The sequence below is a fragment of the Polypterus senegalus genome, chromosome 10 (assembly GCF_016835505.1).
Source record: "Polypterus senegalus isolate Bchr_013 chromosome 10, ASM1683550v1, whole genome shotgun sequence".
In the NCBI taxonomy this organism is placed as follows: domain Eukaryota; kingdom Metazoa; phylum Chordata; class Cladistia; order Polypteriformes; family Polypteridae; genus Polypterus; species Polypterus senegalus.
Window position 1 is genome coordinate 142,764,803 of NC_053163.1, and position 17,873 is coordinate 142,782,675.

The 17,873-nt window shown below is 36.1% G+C and overlaps 1 protein-coding gene across 1 annotated transcript in view; it reads left to right on the forward strand.

Moving 5' to 3' along the window:
• The window catches only part of LOC120538267 (mucin-16-like), a 36,952-nt gene that overhangs the window by 9,948 nt on the left and 9,131 nt on the right, over window positions 1–17,873 (forward strand). Inside the window, exons 11-27 of the mRNA XM_039767726.1 lie at window positions 4,498–4,521; window positions 5,116–5,229; window positions 6,781–6,881; window positions 7,123–7,190; window positions 8,549–8,718; window positions 8,935–8,958; window positions 9,533–9,628; window positions 9,916–10,016; window positions 10,273–10,340; window positions 10,703–10,872; window positions 11,156–11,188; window positions 11,449–11,549; window positions 12,593–12,660; window positions 14,337–14,506; window positions 14,875–14,901; window positions 15,285–15,385; window positions 15,689–15,756. Coding sequence (XP_039623660.1) covers window positions 4,498–4,521; window positions 5,116–5,229; window positions 6,781–6,881; window positions 7,123–7,190; window positions 8,549–8,718; window positions 8,935–8,958; window positions 9,533–9,628; window positions 9,916–10,016; window positions 10,273–10,340; window positions 10,703–10,872; window positions 11,156–11,188; window positions 11,449–11,549; window positions 12,593–12,660; window positions 14,337–14,506; window positions 14,875–14,901; window positions 15,285–15,385; window positions 15,689–15,756 — 1,504 coding nt within the window. The remainder of the gene's footprint in view (window positions 1–4,497; window positions 4,522–5,115; window positions 5,230–6,780; window positions 6,882–7,122; window positions 7,191–8,548; window positions 8,719–8,934; window positions 8,959–9,532; window positions 9,629–9,915; window positions 10,017–10,272; window positions 10,341–10,702; window positions 10,873–11,155; window positions 11,189–11,448; window positions 11,550–12,592; window positions 12,661–14,336; window positions 14,507–14,874; window positions 14,902–15,284; window positions 15,386–15,688; window positions 15,757–17,873) is intronic.

Sequence of the window (17,873 nt, forward strand, 5' to 3'; positions counted from 1 at the left end):
TAAATCCACTATGCTCTCGAAAAACAAACTCAGCCCAGTTGTTAGAAGAAAATACTATGTCATCTGGTGAAATAGTCAGGAAGTGAATTGATGTAAACAGCAGGGAGAGGACCAGAACTAAAGCTCACTCACAAGGGCAACAGTTTAGCATTCACGTGGGGTTAGAAGAATCATTCTGAATGTGCAGCAAGAGCAAATAAAGCTAATAGCACAGAATGGAAAGTTAAGTGAAGTGAGTGTGACACAACAAAACATGAATTATCAACAACGTAAGCAACAAAGTGATTTAAATGGAATTATAGTCTCTTGTGAGTCAGTATAAAAGATACTGGATGATAAGTTCCAGCTAACTTGCAAACTTTCTTTTCACAAAACACAGTTCCAACGGTCAGTACCACAACCAGCACAGCTTCTTCAACAGCCAGCACTACCCAGAGTACGGTACCTCCAACAGTCAGCACGTTATCCAGCGCTTCAGGAAACACAACTCCAAGTAAGAATCTAGACAGGACTGAAAAACTTCAATTCTTTTGCACATGGTTTGTCTCAAATATTCTACTTTCAATAATAGGTTTGAAAAGGTTTAATTAAATCACATAAAGAAAGGTCTTTCAAAATGGGTAATGCCAAAAGGACACAATTATATTTCATTTTTACTGAGACGTCTGTGAATTGGCAATAGACATTCTAGTATTTTCTTAACAGCCTAAAATATATAAAGAAGCTGCAGGTGTATACGCTTACTCAGAATGGTTGATATTGATCTCATACCATAAATGAAGTACTGTAGACATCATCACTGAACATCCATTCATTTTCTGATCCAGTCTACTCCATTGTGCACAATCTTACTCAGGCAGCATTAGGCAAAAAGAAGTAATCATTCTGGACTGTGTCCTAGAAGCACTATTTATATCATTAAAACTTGACATTTTATGAAAATAAATAAAAACAACATGAAGGCATAGTGGGATACAATGCTGTTTCACAAATCTAGTATCTTCCACATAAATTCCAGTCCTGGTCATTGTCAGTGTGGAATCTGCATGTTCTCTTTAGGTCAACATGGATATTATTCACACATATCCACAAAGATGCACTGATCAGGTGATCAAATGTATACTGTGATGGACAGCTGGCGTTTTTAGTCTGGCCCGTAGGTCCAACAGCAGAAAAAAGGAGAAAGAGTAGCCTTTTCAGATCATTACATCCCCCAGGACGAAAGATGGCAGCTCCCCTGGAAGGCAATGGTTCTTCGGATTTCCTCGGGGCAACATAGGACATGGAGTCTGTTTCCTCAGCCCTGTTGGATGCCGCCAGGGGGAGTTCATCAAAAACCTGGGGACTATTGTTGTTACACCAACCCAGAAGTACTTCAGAGTCATGAGGACGGAAGAAAGCAGTACTTCCGGGATACTTGACGAGGATGGATATGGTGTTTGACCCGGAGAAGGAATACTTCTGGGTCATGGACTATAAAAGGATTCAGGGAATACCAGCAAGCCGACCGGAGCTGGGAGGAAGTGTGACGGAGCTGCTGGATGGAGAGGAGGAAATTGTTAATTGTTTATTATTGATTATTGAAACTGTGGAGTTTGCGGTGCTTTGTTCACTTTATTAAAGAAAAATATAAAAAATTACACTAAGTGCTTTTATACGTGTGTCCAGAACATCTGACGGGTAGGGTTAACGGGACAACAGTGCCTCTAACGTACACAATACAAATGGGTCTCTTCTGACTATGTGGGCCTTTTGATTGACTGTCAGACAAGGCTTCTGTCTTACACCCAGTGTTTCTGTGATAGGCTCTAGTGCCCAGGGTCCTTAAACTGTACTAAGCAGAATCCCAAATATATTACAGTATTTAGGTCAAATCAATGTTTTATAAACTGTCCTGCTCCACACTTATTGAAAGAATGAAGCCATTATAGAACAGACTACTTGCTAAGAGCACAAAGAAGGTAGACAAAAATAATTTATATGAATCGGACTAAAATAATATAGTAAGATCTTGTCTTTTATTCTTTTTCAGAACCAATTTATCTCACTGTTAACTTCACCTTGACCAATCTGCCTTTCACATCAGAATTAAACAACAAAAACAACATCATAGCAAAAAACATTACATCTCTGGTAAGTTTTTGAATCTGCACTGGAATTTAAAGGAAAAAGACTTTCATTCAAAACAAATGATAAGTCAATTTTTAAGTCTTTATAGAAATCATTTAAAAGTTTCAAGGTGTCATTTTCAGACTGTTCACAAAATAGTTTTTAATGTGTAGAAGAACCAAGCCCTTGGTCTTAATGACAGCAAAAGAAGTAAAAACATAAATGAAGTTAAGTTGCTGCTCAAAATTATTTTTTGTTCCCCCCAGGCTAACCAACTTCTTCAGAACAGCACTTTGGCTCCCGTGTTTTCATCTTGTCATTCTGTTAGTTACAGGTAAGGCACTCTTTTATAATTGAAATCAATCATCTCAAATCAAGGAACATTCTATGGAGATAAAATGTAGGAACTCTAGATTAGCCCACTGTCAGTGAATGGGATGTCTGCATGTCTACCCCGTGATGCACTGCTGGCCTGAAAAGCGTCACACTCACGTTACAAACAGAGCTGTATGGATTGGCAAACAGCTACCCATGGCCATGAAAGAGATAAGTGAAAAACACTTGAACAAAATGATGTACACCTTATTATTCACAAACTTGTTGGAAGGTATTGGTTTAATGTCTCACAGAAGTGTATGATGCATACACAAAGCAGAAATGATGTGCCAAGGGATTATGTCATCTCACGTCAAGCTACAGAAATACATAAAAGGGGGAAAAAGAAAGTGCCCGAGCAGCAAGAAAAGTTCAGAGAGAGAATGTGCTGCTCCTTCAGTACTGTCACACCTGAAGACGAAGACAATGTGAAATCACTAGGTAGTGAGGACATCTAAAAAGATGAGATGAGACTCCAGCTACAGTGAGCAGCAAAAGGATATCACCAGGGTAAAATGAGTCACAGTATGGATATTCTGATGTACCATAACAGTATTGAGAGAGAAGGCGTGGTAGGCCAGGTTTTGTGGGAGTTCAAGATGCACCCATGCTAGCAATGTGAAAAATGAGCATTATTTTACTATAATAAAAACAGGAAAGATATTTTAGTAATCATTATGTCAAATCATAATATAAACCCAACCACTTGAAAAAGAATTCCTAGCTACTTACAGTAAGAAGTTAATTTCAAATAGTAAGTGACCATAATATATACACATAAACAAATTCATGACAAGCTTAATTAAAATGACCTAGAAACAATAATGAGGCAAAAGTTAACTACTAATTCTGCAGCTACATATTTAAACAAGTATGACAAACAATATATTCACTTTCTACTTCAAAGTTTTATAGACAGATAATTCTGTTTTCCTCAATTGCGACAAAGGCCCCATCAGTTTATTTGCTTGACTTCAAGGACTCTGTCTCTTCAACTGTTAATTGCTTACGGCCCCAGTTTTCTTCAGGAGGATCACAACTGCGGTTTCTCAGTGAAATTATTTTTTTTTGTTGGGGTGTTGCAAGCATGGTGTGTCACCGAGATACATGCCAGTTTGTACAAATCCACCAAGGTGTGCTTATGAAGTCATTGACGATGAAAACTAGTCAGTGGTTCTGCAATTTGTAAGCTTCTTGTTCCTTTCTTTCCAGTAGTTGTATAGCTTCAGAACGCTCAGTTGCTGACAGTACCTTGATCCCATAGACCACAGAATCAATGCTAAGCCAGAGCACGTAGCAGTACTTGAGGGAAGTGTTTGTAAGACTTTTCCTGTGTCCCATTAGTTAATCCCAACATTAAAGCCATGACGATATAACACCAATAGCAGATGAATTTATGTCTAAATAACAAAGAATGTGCGCCACTTTTATAATTTTCTGTAGATAAATTTAACAAAATGTTATTATTATGCTTGTAAACCATGAGCAAGTGGAAAAACTGTGTGTGTGTTTGGCCAGTTATTGCTACAGTACCAACCGTGCTAATTATGTGGAAAAAAGAGTCTATTATTTTGTTGTACTGCAAAAAAGTAGGAAAATGACATTAGTAACCATAAATATGTTTCATTACAGTGCAGGTCCCCAAAACGTTACAAAAGCAGTGATCAGCTGTGGGTTCAAGAACGACACGCCTCCGACTCAATTCAACAAATACAACATCTATGACCTGCTTCAAAATAAAACCCAAAACGGCACCAACTTGGGACCGTATACAATGCAGCCAAATAGCCTCTATGTGAACAGTAAGTGTCACAGCTACATTTTCTGCTAAGAGAGAAATTGTGTAAAAAGAAATTAAAAGATGTTCTACTGCTTAAAATTACTTAAGAAAGAATTGAATGAGAATGGAGCTACAGGTTTAAGAGCTAACTTGTGGGTTAAATTAATGAATAAAACAGATATTAATACTTCATTACTATATTAATAATAAAATTGTTTATCTCTATTTTTCAGACTATCAAAAACAACCTACTATTAGTAAGTATAGTTTTGAAAAATATTTCCTACAATCTAACATATTTGAAAATTATATTTTTATTATACTAAACACTAAACTAAGCAAGGACTACGGTGTCTGCGGTACACTATTTCACGTTTCATCTGGCATCTGGGAAACACAAATGTCTTCTGTTTTAGTATAAAACAATAAATCATAACCATATTTAAAGATATCATGAAAAATTGTTCTTTGGTTAAATCCACTATGCTCTCGAAAAACAAACTCAGCCCAGTTGTTAGAAGAAAATACTATGTCATCTGGTGAAATAGTCAGGAAGTGAATTGATGTAAACAGCAGGAGAGGACCAGAACTAAAGCTCACTCACAAGGGCAACAGTTTAGCATTCACGTGGGGTTAGAAGAATCATTCTGAATGTGCAGCAAGAGCAAATAAAGCTAATAGCACAGAATGGAAAGTTAAGTGAAGTGAGTGTGACACAACAAAACATGAATTATCAACAACGTAAGCAACAAAGTGATTTAAATGGAATTATAGTCTCTTGTGAGTCAGTATAAAAGATACTGGATGATAAGTTCCAGCTAACTTGCAAACTTTCTTTTCACAAAACACAGTTCCAACGGTCAGTACCACAACCAGCACAGCTTCTTCAACAGCCAGCACTACCCAGAGTACGGTACCTCCAACAGTCAGCACGTTATCCAGCGCTTCAGGAAACACAACTCCAAGTAAGAATCTAGACAGGACTGAAAAACTTCAATTCTTTTGCACATGGTTTGTCTCAAATATTCTACTTTCAATAATAGGTTTGAAAAGGTTTAATTAAATCACATAAAGAAAGGTCTTTCAAAATGGGTAATGCCAAAAGGACACAATTATATTTCATTTTTACTGAGACGTCTGTGAATTGGCAATAGACATTCTAGTATTTTCTTAACAGCCTAAAATATATAAAGAAGCTGCAGGTGTATACGCTTACTCAGAATGGCTGATATTGATATCATACCATAAAGGAAGTACTGTAGACATCATCACTGAACATCCATTCATTTTCTGATCCAGTCTACTCCATTGTGCACAATCTTACTCAGGCAGCATTAGGCAAAAAGAAGTAATCATTCTGGACTGTGTCCTAGAAGCACTATTTATATCATTAAAACTTGACATTTTATGAAAATAAATAAAAACAACATGAAGGCATAGTGGGTTGTAATGCTGTTTCACACATCTAGTATTTTCCACATAAATTCCACTCCTGGTCATTGTCAGTGTGGAATCTGCATGTTCTCTTTAGGTCAACATGGACATTATTCACACATATCCACAAAGATGCACTGATCAGGTGATCAAACGTATACAGTGATGGACAGCTGGCGTTTCAGCCTGGCCAGTAGGTCTCTCAGCAGAAAAAAGGAGAAAGAGTAGCCTTTTCTGGGCACTACAACACCCAGGACAAAAGATGGCAGCTCCACTGGAAGGCAATGGTTCTTCGGATTTCCTCGGGGCAACATAGGACGTGGAGTCTGTTTCCTCAGCCCTCTTGGATGCCGGTTGTGCCGCCAGGGGGAGCTCACCAAGAACCTGGGGACTATTATTGTTACAAAAACCCGGAAGTATTTCAGAGTCATGAGGACGGAAGAACGCAGTACTTCCGGGATACTTGGCGAGGACAGATATGGTGTTTGACCCAGAGAAGGAATACTTCTGGGTCATGGACTATAAAAGGATTCAGGGAATGAATACCAGCAAGCTGACCGGAGCTGGGAGGAAGTGTGACGGAGCTGCTGGGTGGAGAGGAGGATATTGTTAATTGTTTATTATTGATTATTGAAACTGTGGAGTTTGCGGTGCTTTGTTCACTTTTTTAAAGAAAAATATAAAATATTATACTGAGTGCTTTTATACATGTGTCCAGGACATCTGGCTGGTAGGGTTAATGAGACAACAGTGCCTCTAGCGTACACAATACAAATGGGTCCCTACTGACTATGTGGGCCTTTTGATTGACTGTCAGACAAGGCTTCTGTCTTACACCCAGTGTTTCTGTGATAGGCTCTAGTGCCCAGGGTCCCTAAACTGTATTAAGCAGAATCCCAAATATATTACGGTATTTAGGTCAAATCGATGTTTTTTAAACTGTCCTGCTCCAAACTTATTAAAAGAATGAAGCCGTTATAGAACAGACTACTTGCTAAGAGCACAAAGAAGGTAGACAAAAATAGTTTATATGAATCGGCCTAAAATAATATAGTAAGATCTTGTCTTTGATTCTTTTTCAGAACCAATTTATCTCACTGTTAACTTCACCTTGACCAATCTGCCTTTCACATCAGCATTAAACAACAAAAACAACATCATAGCAAAAAACATTACATCTCTGGTAAGTTTTTGAATCTGCACTGGAATTTAAAGGAAAAAGACTTTCATTCAAAACAAATGATAAGTCAATTTTTAAGTCTTTATAGAAATCATTTAAAAGTTTCAAGGTGTCATTTCTAGACTGTTCAAAAAATAGTTTTAATGTGTAGAAGAACCAAGCCCTTGGTCTTAATGACAGCAAAAGAAGTAAAAACATAAATGAAGTTAAGTTGTTGCTCAAAATTATTTTTTGTTCCCCCCAGGCTGACCAACTTCTTCAGAATAGCACTTTGGCTCCCGTGTTTTCATCTTGTCATTCTATAAGTTACAGGTAAGGAGCACTCTTTTATACTTGTTTTATAATTGCACTAAATCATCTCAAATCAAAGAAAATTCAATGGAGGTGTAATGTAGGATCTCTAGATTAGGCCACTGTCAGTGAGAAAGAGTTCAGAAAGAGAATGTGCTGCTCCTTCAGTACTGTCACACCTGAAGACGAAGACAATGTGAAATCACTAGGTAATGAGGACATCTAAAAAGATGAGATGAGACTCCAGCTACAGTGACCAGCAACAGGATATCACCAGGGTAAAATGAGTCACAGTATGGATATTCGGATGTACCATCACAGTATTGAGAGAGAAAGCATGGTAGGCCAGTTATTGCAGAAGTTCTATCCACAAGATCTATCCATGCTAGCAATGTGTAAAATAAGCAATATTTTGCTATAATAAAAACAGGAAAGATACTTTAGTACTCATTATGTCATATCATAATATAAACCCAACCACTTTAAAAAATATTCCTAGCTACTTAAGTAGTTAATTTCAAATAATAAGCAATCAAAAAATATACAACTAAGCACATTCAACACAAGCTTAAATTAATTGGCCTAAGTACAATAGTGAGGCAAAAGTTAGCTACTTATTTAGCAGCTACATATTAACACAATATGACAAAGAATATATTTAATTTCTATTTCAAATGTTTATAAACAGATAACTCTGTAATCCTCATTTGTGACAAAGGCTCCATCAATTTATTTGCTTGAGTTCAAGGACTCTGTCTCTTTGACTGTTAATTGCTCGCGTCCCCAGGTTCTCTCAGGAGGATCACAACTGTGGTTTCTCAGTGAAATTATTTTATTTGTTGGGATGTTGCAAGCATGGTGTGTCATAAGGATATATGCCAGCTTGTACAAATCCATCAAGACGTGCTTATAGAGTCACTGGCAATGAAAACTAGTCAGTGGTTCTTCACTTTGTGTCCTTCTTGTTCCTTTCTTTCCAGTAGTAGCACTGCTTCAGAACGCTCAGTTGCTGACAGTACCTTGTCCCATGGTCCGCAGCATCAATGTTAAGCCAGAGCACGTGGCAATGCTTGAGGGAAGTGTTTGTGAAACTTTTCCTGTGCCCCATTATTTAACTCTCACATTACTGCCACAACATCATAACACCGATAGCAGATGAATGTATGTCTAAATAACAATGAATGTGTGCCACTTTTATAGTTTTCAGCAGATTATGCTTGCAAACCATGAGCCGAAGTGTAAAAATTGTGGGTGTGCTAGGCCAGTTATTGCTACAGTACCAACCGTGCTAATTATGTGGAAAAATCGTCTATTATTTTGTTGTAGTTCAGAAAAAGTAGGAAAATGACATTAGTAACCATAAATATGTTTCATTACAGTGCAGGTCCCCAAAACGTTACAAATGTAGTGATCAGCTGTGGGTTCAAGAATGACACGTCTCCGCCTCAATTCAACAAATACATCATCTATGACCTGCTTCAAAATAAAACCCAAAACGGCACCAACTTGGGACCGTATACAATGCAGCCAAACAGCCTCTATGTGAACAGTAAGTGTCACAGCTACATTTTCTGCTAAGAGAGAAATTGTGTAAAATGAAATTAAAAGATGTTTTACTGCTTAAAATCACTTAAGAAAGAATTGAATGAGAATGGAGCTACAGGTTTAAGTACTACCTCTTGGACTAAATTAATGAATAAAAAAAATATTAATCAATGTTTCATTATTAGATTAATAATAAAATTGTTTATCTCTTTTTTTTCAGACTATCCAAAACAACCTGCTGTCAGTGAGTATTCTTTTGAAAAGCTTTTCTTTCAGTCTAGCATATTTGAAAGTTATATTTTTATTTAACTGAACACTAAACTAAGGAAGGACTACAGTGTCTGCGTTACACTTTTTAATGTGTCATCTGGCATCTGGGAAACAGAAATGTCTGTTTTAGTATAAAACAATAAATCATAACTATTTAAAGATAACATGAAAATTCTTATTTGGTTAAAGCCACTGTGCCCTCGAAACACAAACTGAGCCCAATATTTTAAAGGAAATTCTAAGTCTTCTGGTGAAATAGTTAGGTAGTGGCTTGATGTAAACAGGAGGGTGAGGGCCAGAACTAAAGCTCACTGTAAGTGCAAAGTTTGGCATTCACATGAGGGTAAAATGAATCTTTTTGAATATACAGCAGTGGGCAAAATTACAAGCATAAAATGGAAAGTTAGGTACGGTCAATGTCTCACAATCATCAACAATGTAAGCAATAAAGTGATTTAAACAGAATTGGAGTCTCTTGTGAATCAGTATAAAGGAGACTGGTAGTTATGTTACAGCTAACTTATAAAATTTCTTTTCACAAAACACAGTTCCAACGGTCAACACCTCAACGGTCAGCACTACACGGAGTACGGTGCCTCCAACAATCAGCACGTCATTCAGCACTTCAGCAAACACAAGTGAAAGTAAGAATCAAACTGGTCTGATAAATGTCATTTCCTTCACACACGAACCTGCTAGAACTTACAGTTTATTATTGAGTGTAATAAGATTTCAGTAAATAATATTTAGTTTTTTCAAACCTGACTTGGGGGCTCAGTGACACTCCTTCTGGTTAAAATGGGTATATGATGCTGCAGAGTAGAATTTTCACTTTTTCAAATAACAAATTTGTTTTCACACAGCTGTACATAAAAAGAAATAAATTAACACTATTGCATAAATGAATAATTTGTTATTTTTTCATTTGTAGATACAATTCATTTCTCTATCAGTTTCAACTTGATAAACCTGCCATTCAATGAACAACTGACAAACAAAAGCAGCCCTGTACCACAGAACATCACACATCTGGTAAATGTTTTGCAATGCTGCAATATTGCACAGTTCTTGATAAATGAGAATGTAAATATTCTAGACTAAGTAATATTAAAAAAATATCAGATAACTATGATTGGAAGTGAACTCAGACCTTATTAAGCCATGGTGACAACATACTACATTTAATAGGAAGAAATTCTTCAGTTTATGAATAGTTCCACTCCTTGAGTACATTGCTCTTTGATTGTGATTTACCGTAAAGAGTAATGCAAGCACTTTAATCCTCTAGGTCACTCAAGTGCTTCAGAACAGCAGTTTGTCTTCGGAGCTTTCTTCTTGTCAGTTGAACTCCTTCAGGTAATAACCAACAATATTCTATGCAGTGAGGCTAACAGGACTTTAATTCACAGTAGCTTGCATATTTTTACTTTTTAATGTCTCTAATAATTTATATGAATTTAGTCACAGTTACTTTTCCCAAGTATTTAATATGTATCCTATATTAGTAATGCCAATAAAATGTTCAGTAAGCAGTCCTGCCCTGGGCCCCTTCTTTTTGAACATTCCTATTTTCCAACTTCTTGACATCAAATTTCTAAAAAATCTGCATCTTACCTAAAACTGTGTTTGACTTAAAATGCATGCATAGGGGAACAATCCAGCAAAGCATTTTATTATTAATAAAACATATCATAAATTTGTAATCTACTACTTTTTAGTCATGGACCCAACAACAGCACGGCAGTGAACATCACCTGTCAGTTCAAGAATGACACTGCATCGATGAACCTAGACAGGGTAGCCATATATGAACATCTCAACAACAGAACTCAAAACAGTAGGGCACTGGGACCATATAACATGGACCCCAACAGCCTCTATGTCAATGGTAAGTGTCACTAGCTTTATTTTACCAACATACAAAAGTTAAAACATCTCTTTGCGTTTTTCAACCTAAGGAGGAATGAAGCCATGTACATTTGGTAGATAAACTGCAAAATAAACATCCATTTTGTAATGTTTTTGCTAATTTTGGTGTATCTACTAATCTACCTAATATAGTGTCATTTACAATTACATTTTTTTTTCCAATTGCTGAGACATAATGTAAACAGATGTTGCAGTGTATGTAGTATTTTGATTTTTCATCTTCAATTTCCTCTCTCCTCCAGGTTACCATCCCATACAACCAGTTCCTGCACCATGTAAGTGTCCTTAGTTTTTAATATGAAGGGACTATATTACTAAAAGAATCAGATATATCTGTTGACATAAAGCACCAAAATGAGGATATTTTCTTTTCATAAATGTAATACAATGGTCTAGTTCCAAATGTCAGTGTATTTCTTTGTTTATTTTAAACTTGATTAATGTCACAATCACTAAAGAGCAGCAGAAAGAAATGGCTTCTGACAAAACATGTTACGAATACTGTGATAATAAGCCCTACTCATCCCCTTTGCAGCTCTGGTTTATTTCATGATTAACTTCACACTCACCAATGTGAACCTCACAGATGAGCTTTCAAACAAAAGCAGCCCAGCGTCAAACAACATCACATTGCTGGTAAGTCTCTGGAATTCAAGTTGTAGTAGTTGTAGTGGTTGTTGTAGTATTGTCATGTGTAAGGAGTACAATGAAATTAATACTTGTGTTTCCAACCAAATGCAATATACTGCTGCTCTCCAGCTACTGTACATGAAAACCAATAATGTATGAAAATAAATAACTTCCAATTTATTTATTATTAAGCTCTTCTCCCCACCACACACACGCACACACACACACATTGGCTTACATGATGTACTCTTAGTCTTGTTGAGATATAGTCTCAGATTCCTAAAACGTTGTGAAACAAACCATGGATCATAAAACAATGAACTGATCGGTCAGTTGTTAATCAAGGTAACCATGGCAGATTACTAGCCTATTGCTTGGTTTACTGTCTTACATTGCTTAGGACACCATTAAAAGCTGAATGTCCACACAGTTTACCATGTTCTCTCAATTTCTCTGGCTAATTGCTCATTTCAGTCAAAATATAAAATACTAAATGAGTACTGTATATACAAAAATTGCACATATACCAAAATGTAACCTAACTAGTGCATACTAACCCTAACAAGGAATGGAAAAATATTAATATAAGAAAAATGCTGTACTATCTTCTTTTGCTTCCAAATACTTCTACTTTATAATGTAGATGTATTTCTCCATAATTGAACTTTCTTTAAAGTAATTTTAAATGAACTATCTGCCTCAAAGTAAGGAGACCTGGGTTCACTTCCCGGGTCATCCCTGCATGGACTTTGCATGTTCTCCCCATGTCTGCTTGGGTTTCCTCACACAGTCCGTAGACATGCAGGTTAGGTGCATTGGCAATCCTAACTTGTCCATAGTATGTGCTTGGTGTGTGGGTGTGTGTGCTCTGCGGTGGGTTGGCACCCTGCCCGGGGTTTGTTCCTGCCTTGCACCCTGTGCTGGCTGGGACTGGCTTCAGCAGACCCCCATGACCCTGTGTTAGGATATAGCGGGTTGGATAATGACTGACTGACTAAATGAACTATTTTTTTAATGATAAGGTCCCAATTCCTCTTTGTTCTCTTCAGGTCACTAAAATATTTCAAAATAGCAGCTGGTCACAGGAGTTTTCTTCTTGTCAACCTGCCAACTTCAGGTAATGACCTACAGGATTTTCTCATCAGTATGTAGCACTTTACAGTATATGATGCTACCTGGTTATGTTTTTATCATGTTTAATATATTATCTAGAGGGGTGGCATAGAGGTGAAGTTGATAGTCCTGTTGCCTCATGGAACTAGCATCCTTTGTTTGACTCCTCCTGCACAGAAGGTGCACATTTTCCCAGTGTCTGCTTAGGCTTTCCTCCCACAACTCCAATGACGTGGACATTAGGCGAAGTGCTGACTCCAGAGTGACCCTGATGTGATTGTCTGTGCCCTATGATGAACAGGCAGGATTTAGCAGCAATCACATTACTGAAAGCATCAATAACCAAGAAAAAAAGGGAAAAGACATTGTTACAATATGAAAGATTTACATTAACCAAAATAATACTCCATCGTCCACCTCAAAAAATGGATTCCTGGTCTATAATATCTTTGTTTGTGCTGGTGAAGGCTGATAAACACAGAGAAAGAGGCAAGCATACCTGTCTCCAGAAATGACAACATGGCACTCAGATTTACAAGGTGCAACTCACATACAGCACCACTTGAGTTTTTCAGATATGAACTTTGCTAGAAATTATATTCCATGATCCTTGAATTCTATGGCAGTGAATTCATTTTAATTAAAAGTCAAAATATTGGATGGAGCATAATGCATCTGAACGGTAGTTTACTGATTGCACAAGGTGACAGAATATTTGAGAAAGAAACTGGATTCTGGAGATGGCACAGACAGATCAGAAATCAAACAGGGGTCATAGTTGGAAATACTAAAATTAAATAAACAAACACTAAATACGGGAAGGCACAAATATGGGTTGGGAAAATGGAGTAAATTGATGTCTTCAGGGAGCAATAACTCTCTAGTTGGCTAATTGAGGAGCACAAATGGAAAAGGATGCAGTTGGTTCCTGAAGCCAGAATTGTCGTCAAAGAACAGAGCAGTAAGTCATAAGCTAAAAAAGGAGTCCATGCCAAGGGGAAAAAATTGCTAGACATTAATTTGTAATCAAAAGGCGGAATAGGTTATAACCAGTAACTCAGAAACTAACAATAAGGAAGACACTTAAAGTTATTAATTTATGAACACAAACTTTGGACGAACCAGACGCTGCCCTTTATGCCATGTTATAATGACATCATAGGTATCACTTCTGGTCATCATGCCTAAAAGTGGAATAGCATCTGTCAGTTAAACTATCTCAGGATTACTGCGCCCATATAATGGTAAAAACAAATTTGTATAAAAAATAAACATTACTAATAGACTGATTGACCTTCAAAATCCCATGAACTTTGTGTAAATAATTTTTAAATGCCAAGGAACATGGATTATGATAGCTAGGGCACAAGAAATCGAAGTGGGAATGCTGTTACTATTTTTTTTTCAAGCTGCACACCCTAAGCACAAAATTGTATGAAATTTATTGGGATACTGTTTTTCATTTTTTTTTCCTAATTTCTTTATTGGGAACAAATGTAAGTTGCTCTTTTAATGAACAATCTTTTTAATGTTGTATCCTCTAAAGTGGTAGCTCAAATCAGAGATCTAAAATCATCATTGCCTTCTAAAGTTACCTTCACAGTGGACAGGGTTTATTTAGAATACAGCATTAAGAAAACATCACAGTTAGAATTGAGTTCATCTTCACATTCCTTTCAGCCATGGAACCAATAACAGTACGGAAGTACAACTCAGATGTAAATTCAAGAATGACACTTCATTGAAGAACCTGAACAAGGTGGTGGTCTATGATTTGGTCAACAATGAAACTCACAACAGCAGAGCACTGGGACCATACACTATGGACCCTAATAGCCTCTATGTTAATGGTAAGTGCTTCTTTAATGTCAGAATCTTATTATTGAAAATGTTCAGCTTTATCAGCAAGCATCTTTGTGCTTTGATCTATCAAGAGGTCGCAATCATGTCAGATAAATTCAGGAATCAAGGCCACCTGGAAAAAGCAGATTATCTGTCAGTACATACGCTGCATTCTTTATATAAAATTTATCGATTCATTTAATTTTTTTTAGCCCATATAGAGTAGTACAATATTTTGGGATCATATTTTGGAACACAATTGAAGCCAGACAGTCAGTCCATTGTAGGGTGCACATAAAACCATCAAGTTAAGGAAGAAACATCTAAATATATTAGGAACTTCATCATTTTAATTTCATGTTTTTCACTATTCCAGGTTACCATAAATTGCCCACATCAGAATGTAAGTACCCCTATTCTTACTTAAGCATATTTATATATCTTTTCTAATCAGCCAAATTTATTGTAAATAAAGCATTCTTCTTCTTTCAGCTACTCCCATTAGGGGTTCCCACAGCGGTTCATCTTTTTCCATAATTCTGAATAAGGCATTAAAAGGTTTATATTTTCAACTGACATGAAGGGAATAAAAAAATTAATCAATCACTTTTATTTAAACTAAACCTGACAATTATAACTGGTGCAATGAAATAGTCACACTCTTACCAGCTACATTAACAAACCTCATATGGCTAACATTGCCTTCATTAAGCAAAAGTATAAGCATTTGTGCTAACAAAAATCACCATTAATACATGAGGAAATGTACTACCTGTGTCTTTTCAGCTCTGGCTAATTTCACTGTTAACTTCACACTGACCAACCTGAGTTTTACTGCAGCACTCACAAACAAAAGCAGTCCAGTGGCAAAAAACGTCTCATTGATGGTAAGTCTTTTTGCTTACAAGATTCAACCTTTTTGAAACAAATGAACAGCGTTGTGTTTAATAAAAGGAACAATGTGCACAAAACATTCTGAAAAAAATAAGGACATTCTGCCTACAGTGTCTACCTAGCCATAGCAGTATGTCTGGAAAACTACAGAATTTCACATACTGTACAATATATCAGCTTTTCCTTCTTTGTATACCATTTTAATTAAACTTAACTCATACCCTGCTATTTCAGTATGATGTTGACTAAAATACTGCTATAATGACAGCACCTTAACCCCTTTTGGTTCTCTCTAGTTCACTAATGTGCTGCAGACCAGCAGTCTGTCTCCAGAGTTTTCCTCTTGTCAGCCTGCTACCTTCAGGTAATGATCTTCTATTAGGGTGTATTCACTTTTTATAGGAATTAAAAAATATGGTATTTCCAATTCTGTGATTTTACATGATCATCCTGATTAATCTTGGGTCTTCAGATCATATAATAAAGTAGCCGATTGTCTTTAATATGTTACAACAACAACAACATTTACTGTATTTATATAGCACATTTTCATACAAAAAGTAGCTCGAAGTGCTTTACATAATGAAGACACAGTAAGAAAATAAAATAAGTCAACATTAATTAACATAGAATAAGAGTAAGGTCCAATGACCAGGGTGGACAGAAAAAACAAAAAAAAAAACTGCAGACAGCTGGAGAAAAAAATAAAATCTGTAGGGATTCCAGACCATTAGACTGCCCAGTCCACTCTGGGCATTCTACCTAACATAAATGAAACAGTTCTCTTTGGATTTAGGGTTCTCACGGAAGGACTTGATGATGATGGTCACATAGACTTCTGGCTTTTTAAAACATCCATCATTGTTGGAGCATCATGATGCTTTGAGTAGGTGGTGGTGGTGCAGGCACCATGTTAATATTAATGCTTTTATCACTGTCTACTCATTAACTGTCACTGTTTGGACTCAAATAAAGATCACTGCTTCTGATGGTGGAGTGCTTAGTGCTTTAATCACACAGTCAATCTTGGTTCATATCCCTGTCCAATCACGGTTCATGTTAGGAATTTTTATATAATTTTGGTAACTGTTCTATTATTGCTAAAGACTTTCTCCCATATCAATATGAATATGTAAGGGCAATGGAGGACTCTAAACTCACCTAGTATGATGAGTGTAGCCAAGTGCATCAATGCACCTTATAGAGGTCTGGTCTTGACTGCTGGGTTAGTCACGTCATGTATTTAATACTCTCAAACTTGGTCTAGATTACAAAGGTTTATTTCATAAATGGATTCTTCTAATAAAATGTATTATTTAATTAGCCACCATTTCTGCTCTCATTCTAAATTCACCAGCAGTGAACTGTAATATGTGATTTTTATTTTTGTGATGGATTTCAATACAGAGAATCTATTTTTTCATTTTAATTACATTTTAATAGAATTGATCATACAATGAAAAGAAGGAAAATGGTTTGAATCGAATTCTGTGCCCTCTTCCACTTTTATCGACTAAGCTTTAAGAAATAAAATATTAACCTCACTAAGGTGACATTGAGACTGTCCAAGCATGTAAAGAAATGTCTACAAGTGGTTTGTAATCAGTTCCTTTAAAATTTCCATAAAATATTCCCAAATAATATGAGAAATGATTGATTAACTTTACTTTATCAAATTAGTATTTTCAAAAGGGTACATTTGATCTTAAGTAAGTGGCACATACACATTATAATACATATATTGTATAAGTTGTCCTCACAGATACACAATATTATATTAAAATATTTAGAACAATAATTCAAGCATTTAAAATATCTCAGCGTGGTAATTTTGATCTTATGATAATCATGTTATAATGTAATAATAATAATAATGTAATAAAAATGCAATTTTTTTCCAAAATGAATATTGTATTGTTGTTCAACTGTACCAAGTGCCAATGGCTTCTTCACATGGCTCTATTAGGTAGCTAACTATCCTTACACCTTGTTCTGGCCACTCTACTTAAAATTATTTTTAGACATTGGCAAGCTTGCTATTTTTATATGCTCCTCTGCAAATGGTACTAAACTGCTTCAATGTATGATGAAATACCAACTAATGCAGACATAAAATGCTGTTACTATACTAATGTAAACAACAATAATCCATTTGCGCTCCGAGCTGGTGAGCATCAGTAAGATTCTACCACACATAATATGACATCGCAGATTCATAATTATGTGTCTTTATTATTTTAAGGGTTTTTTTGGGTTTTTTTTTGCTGTGAAAGATGAATGTTTTCCCTTCAGTAATTAGGAAATAAATGCCCAAATAAAATCATAATAGCAAAAAGCTTTGAAGCAGTCAGAGCATTGCCACATACTCTGTGACATTTTTGAAGCTTCATATGTCATTTTAGTCTCATGCTTGTAAACTTTGATAAGCTCAAATGTCACATGTCCCATCCCTAGTTTTTAACTTAAGTGTGTCAAACTAGT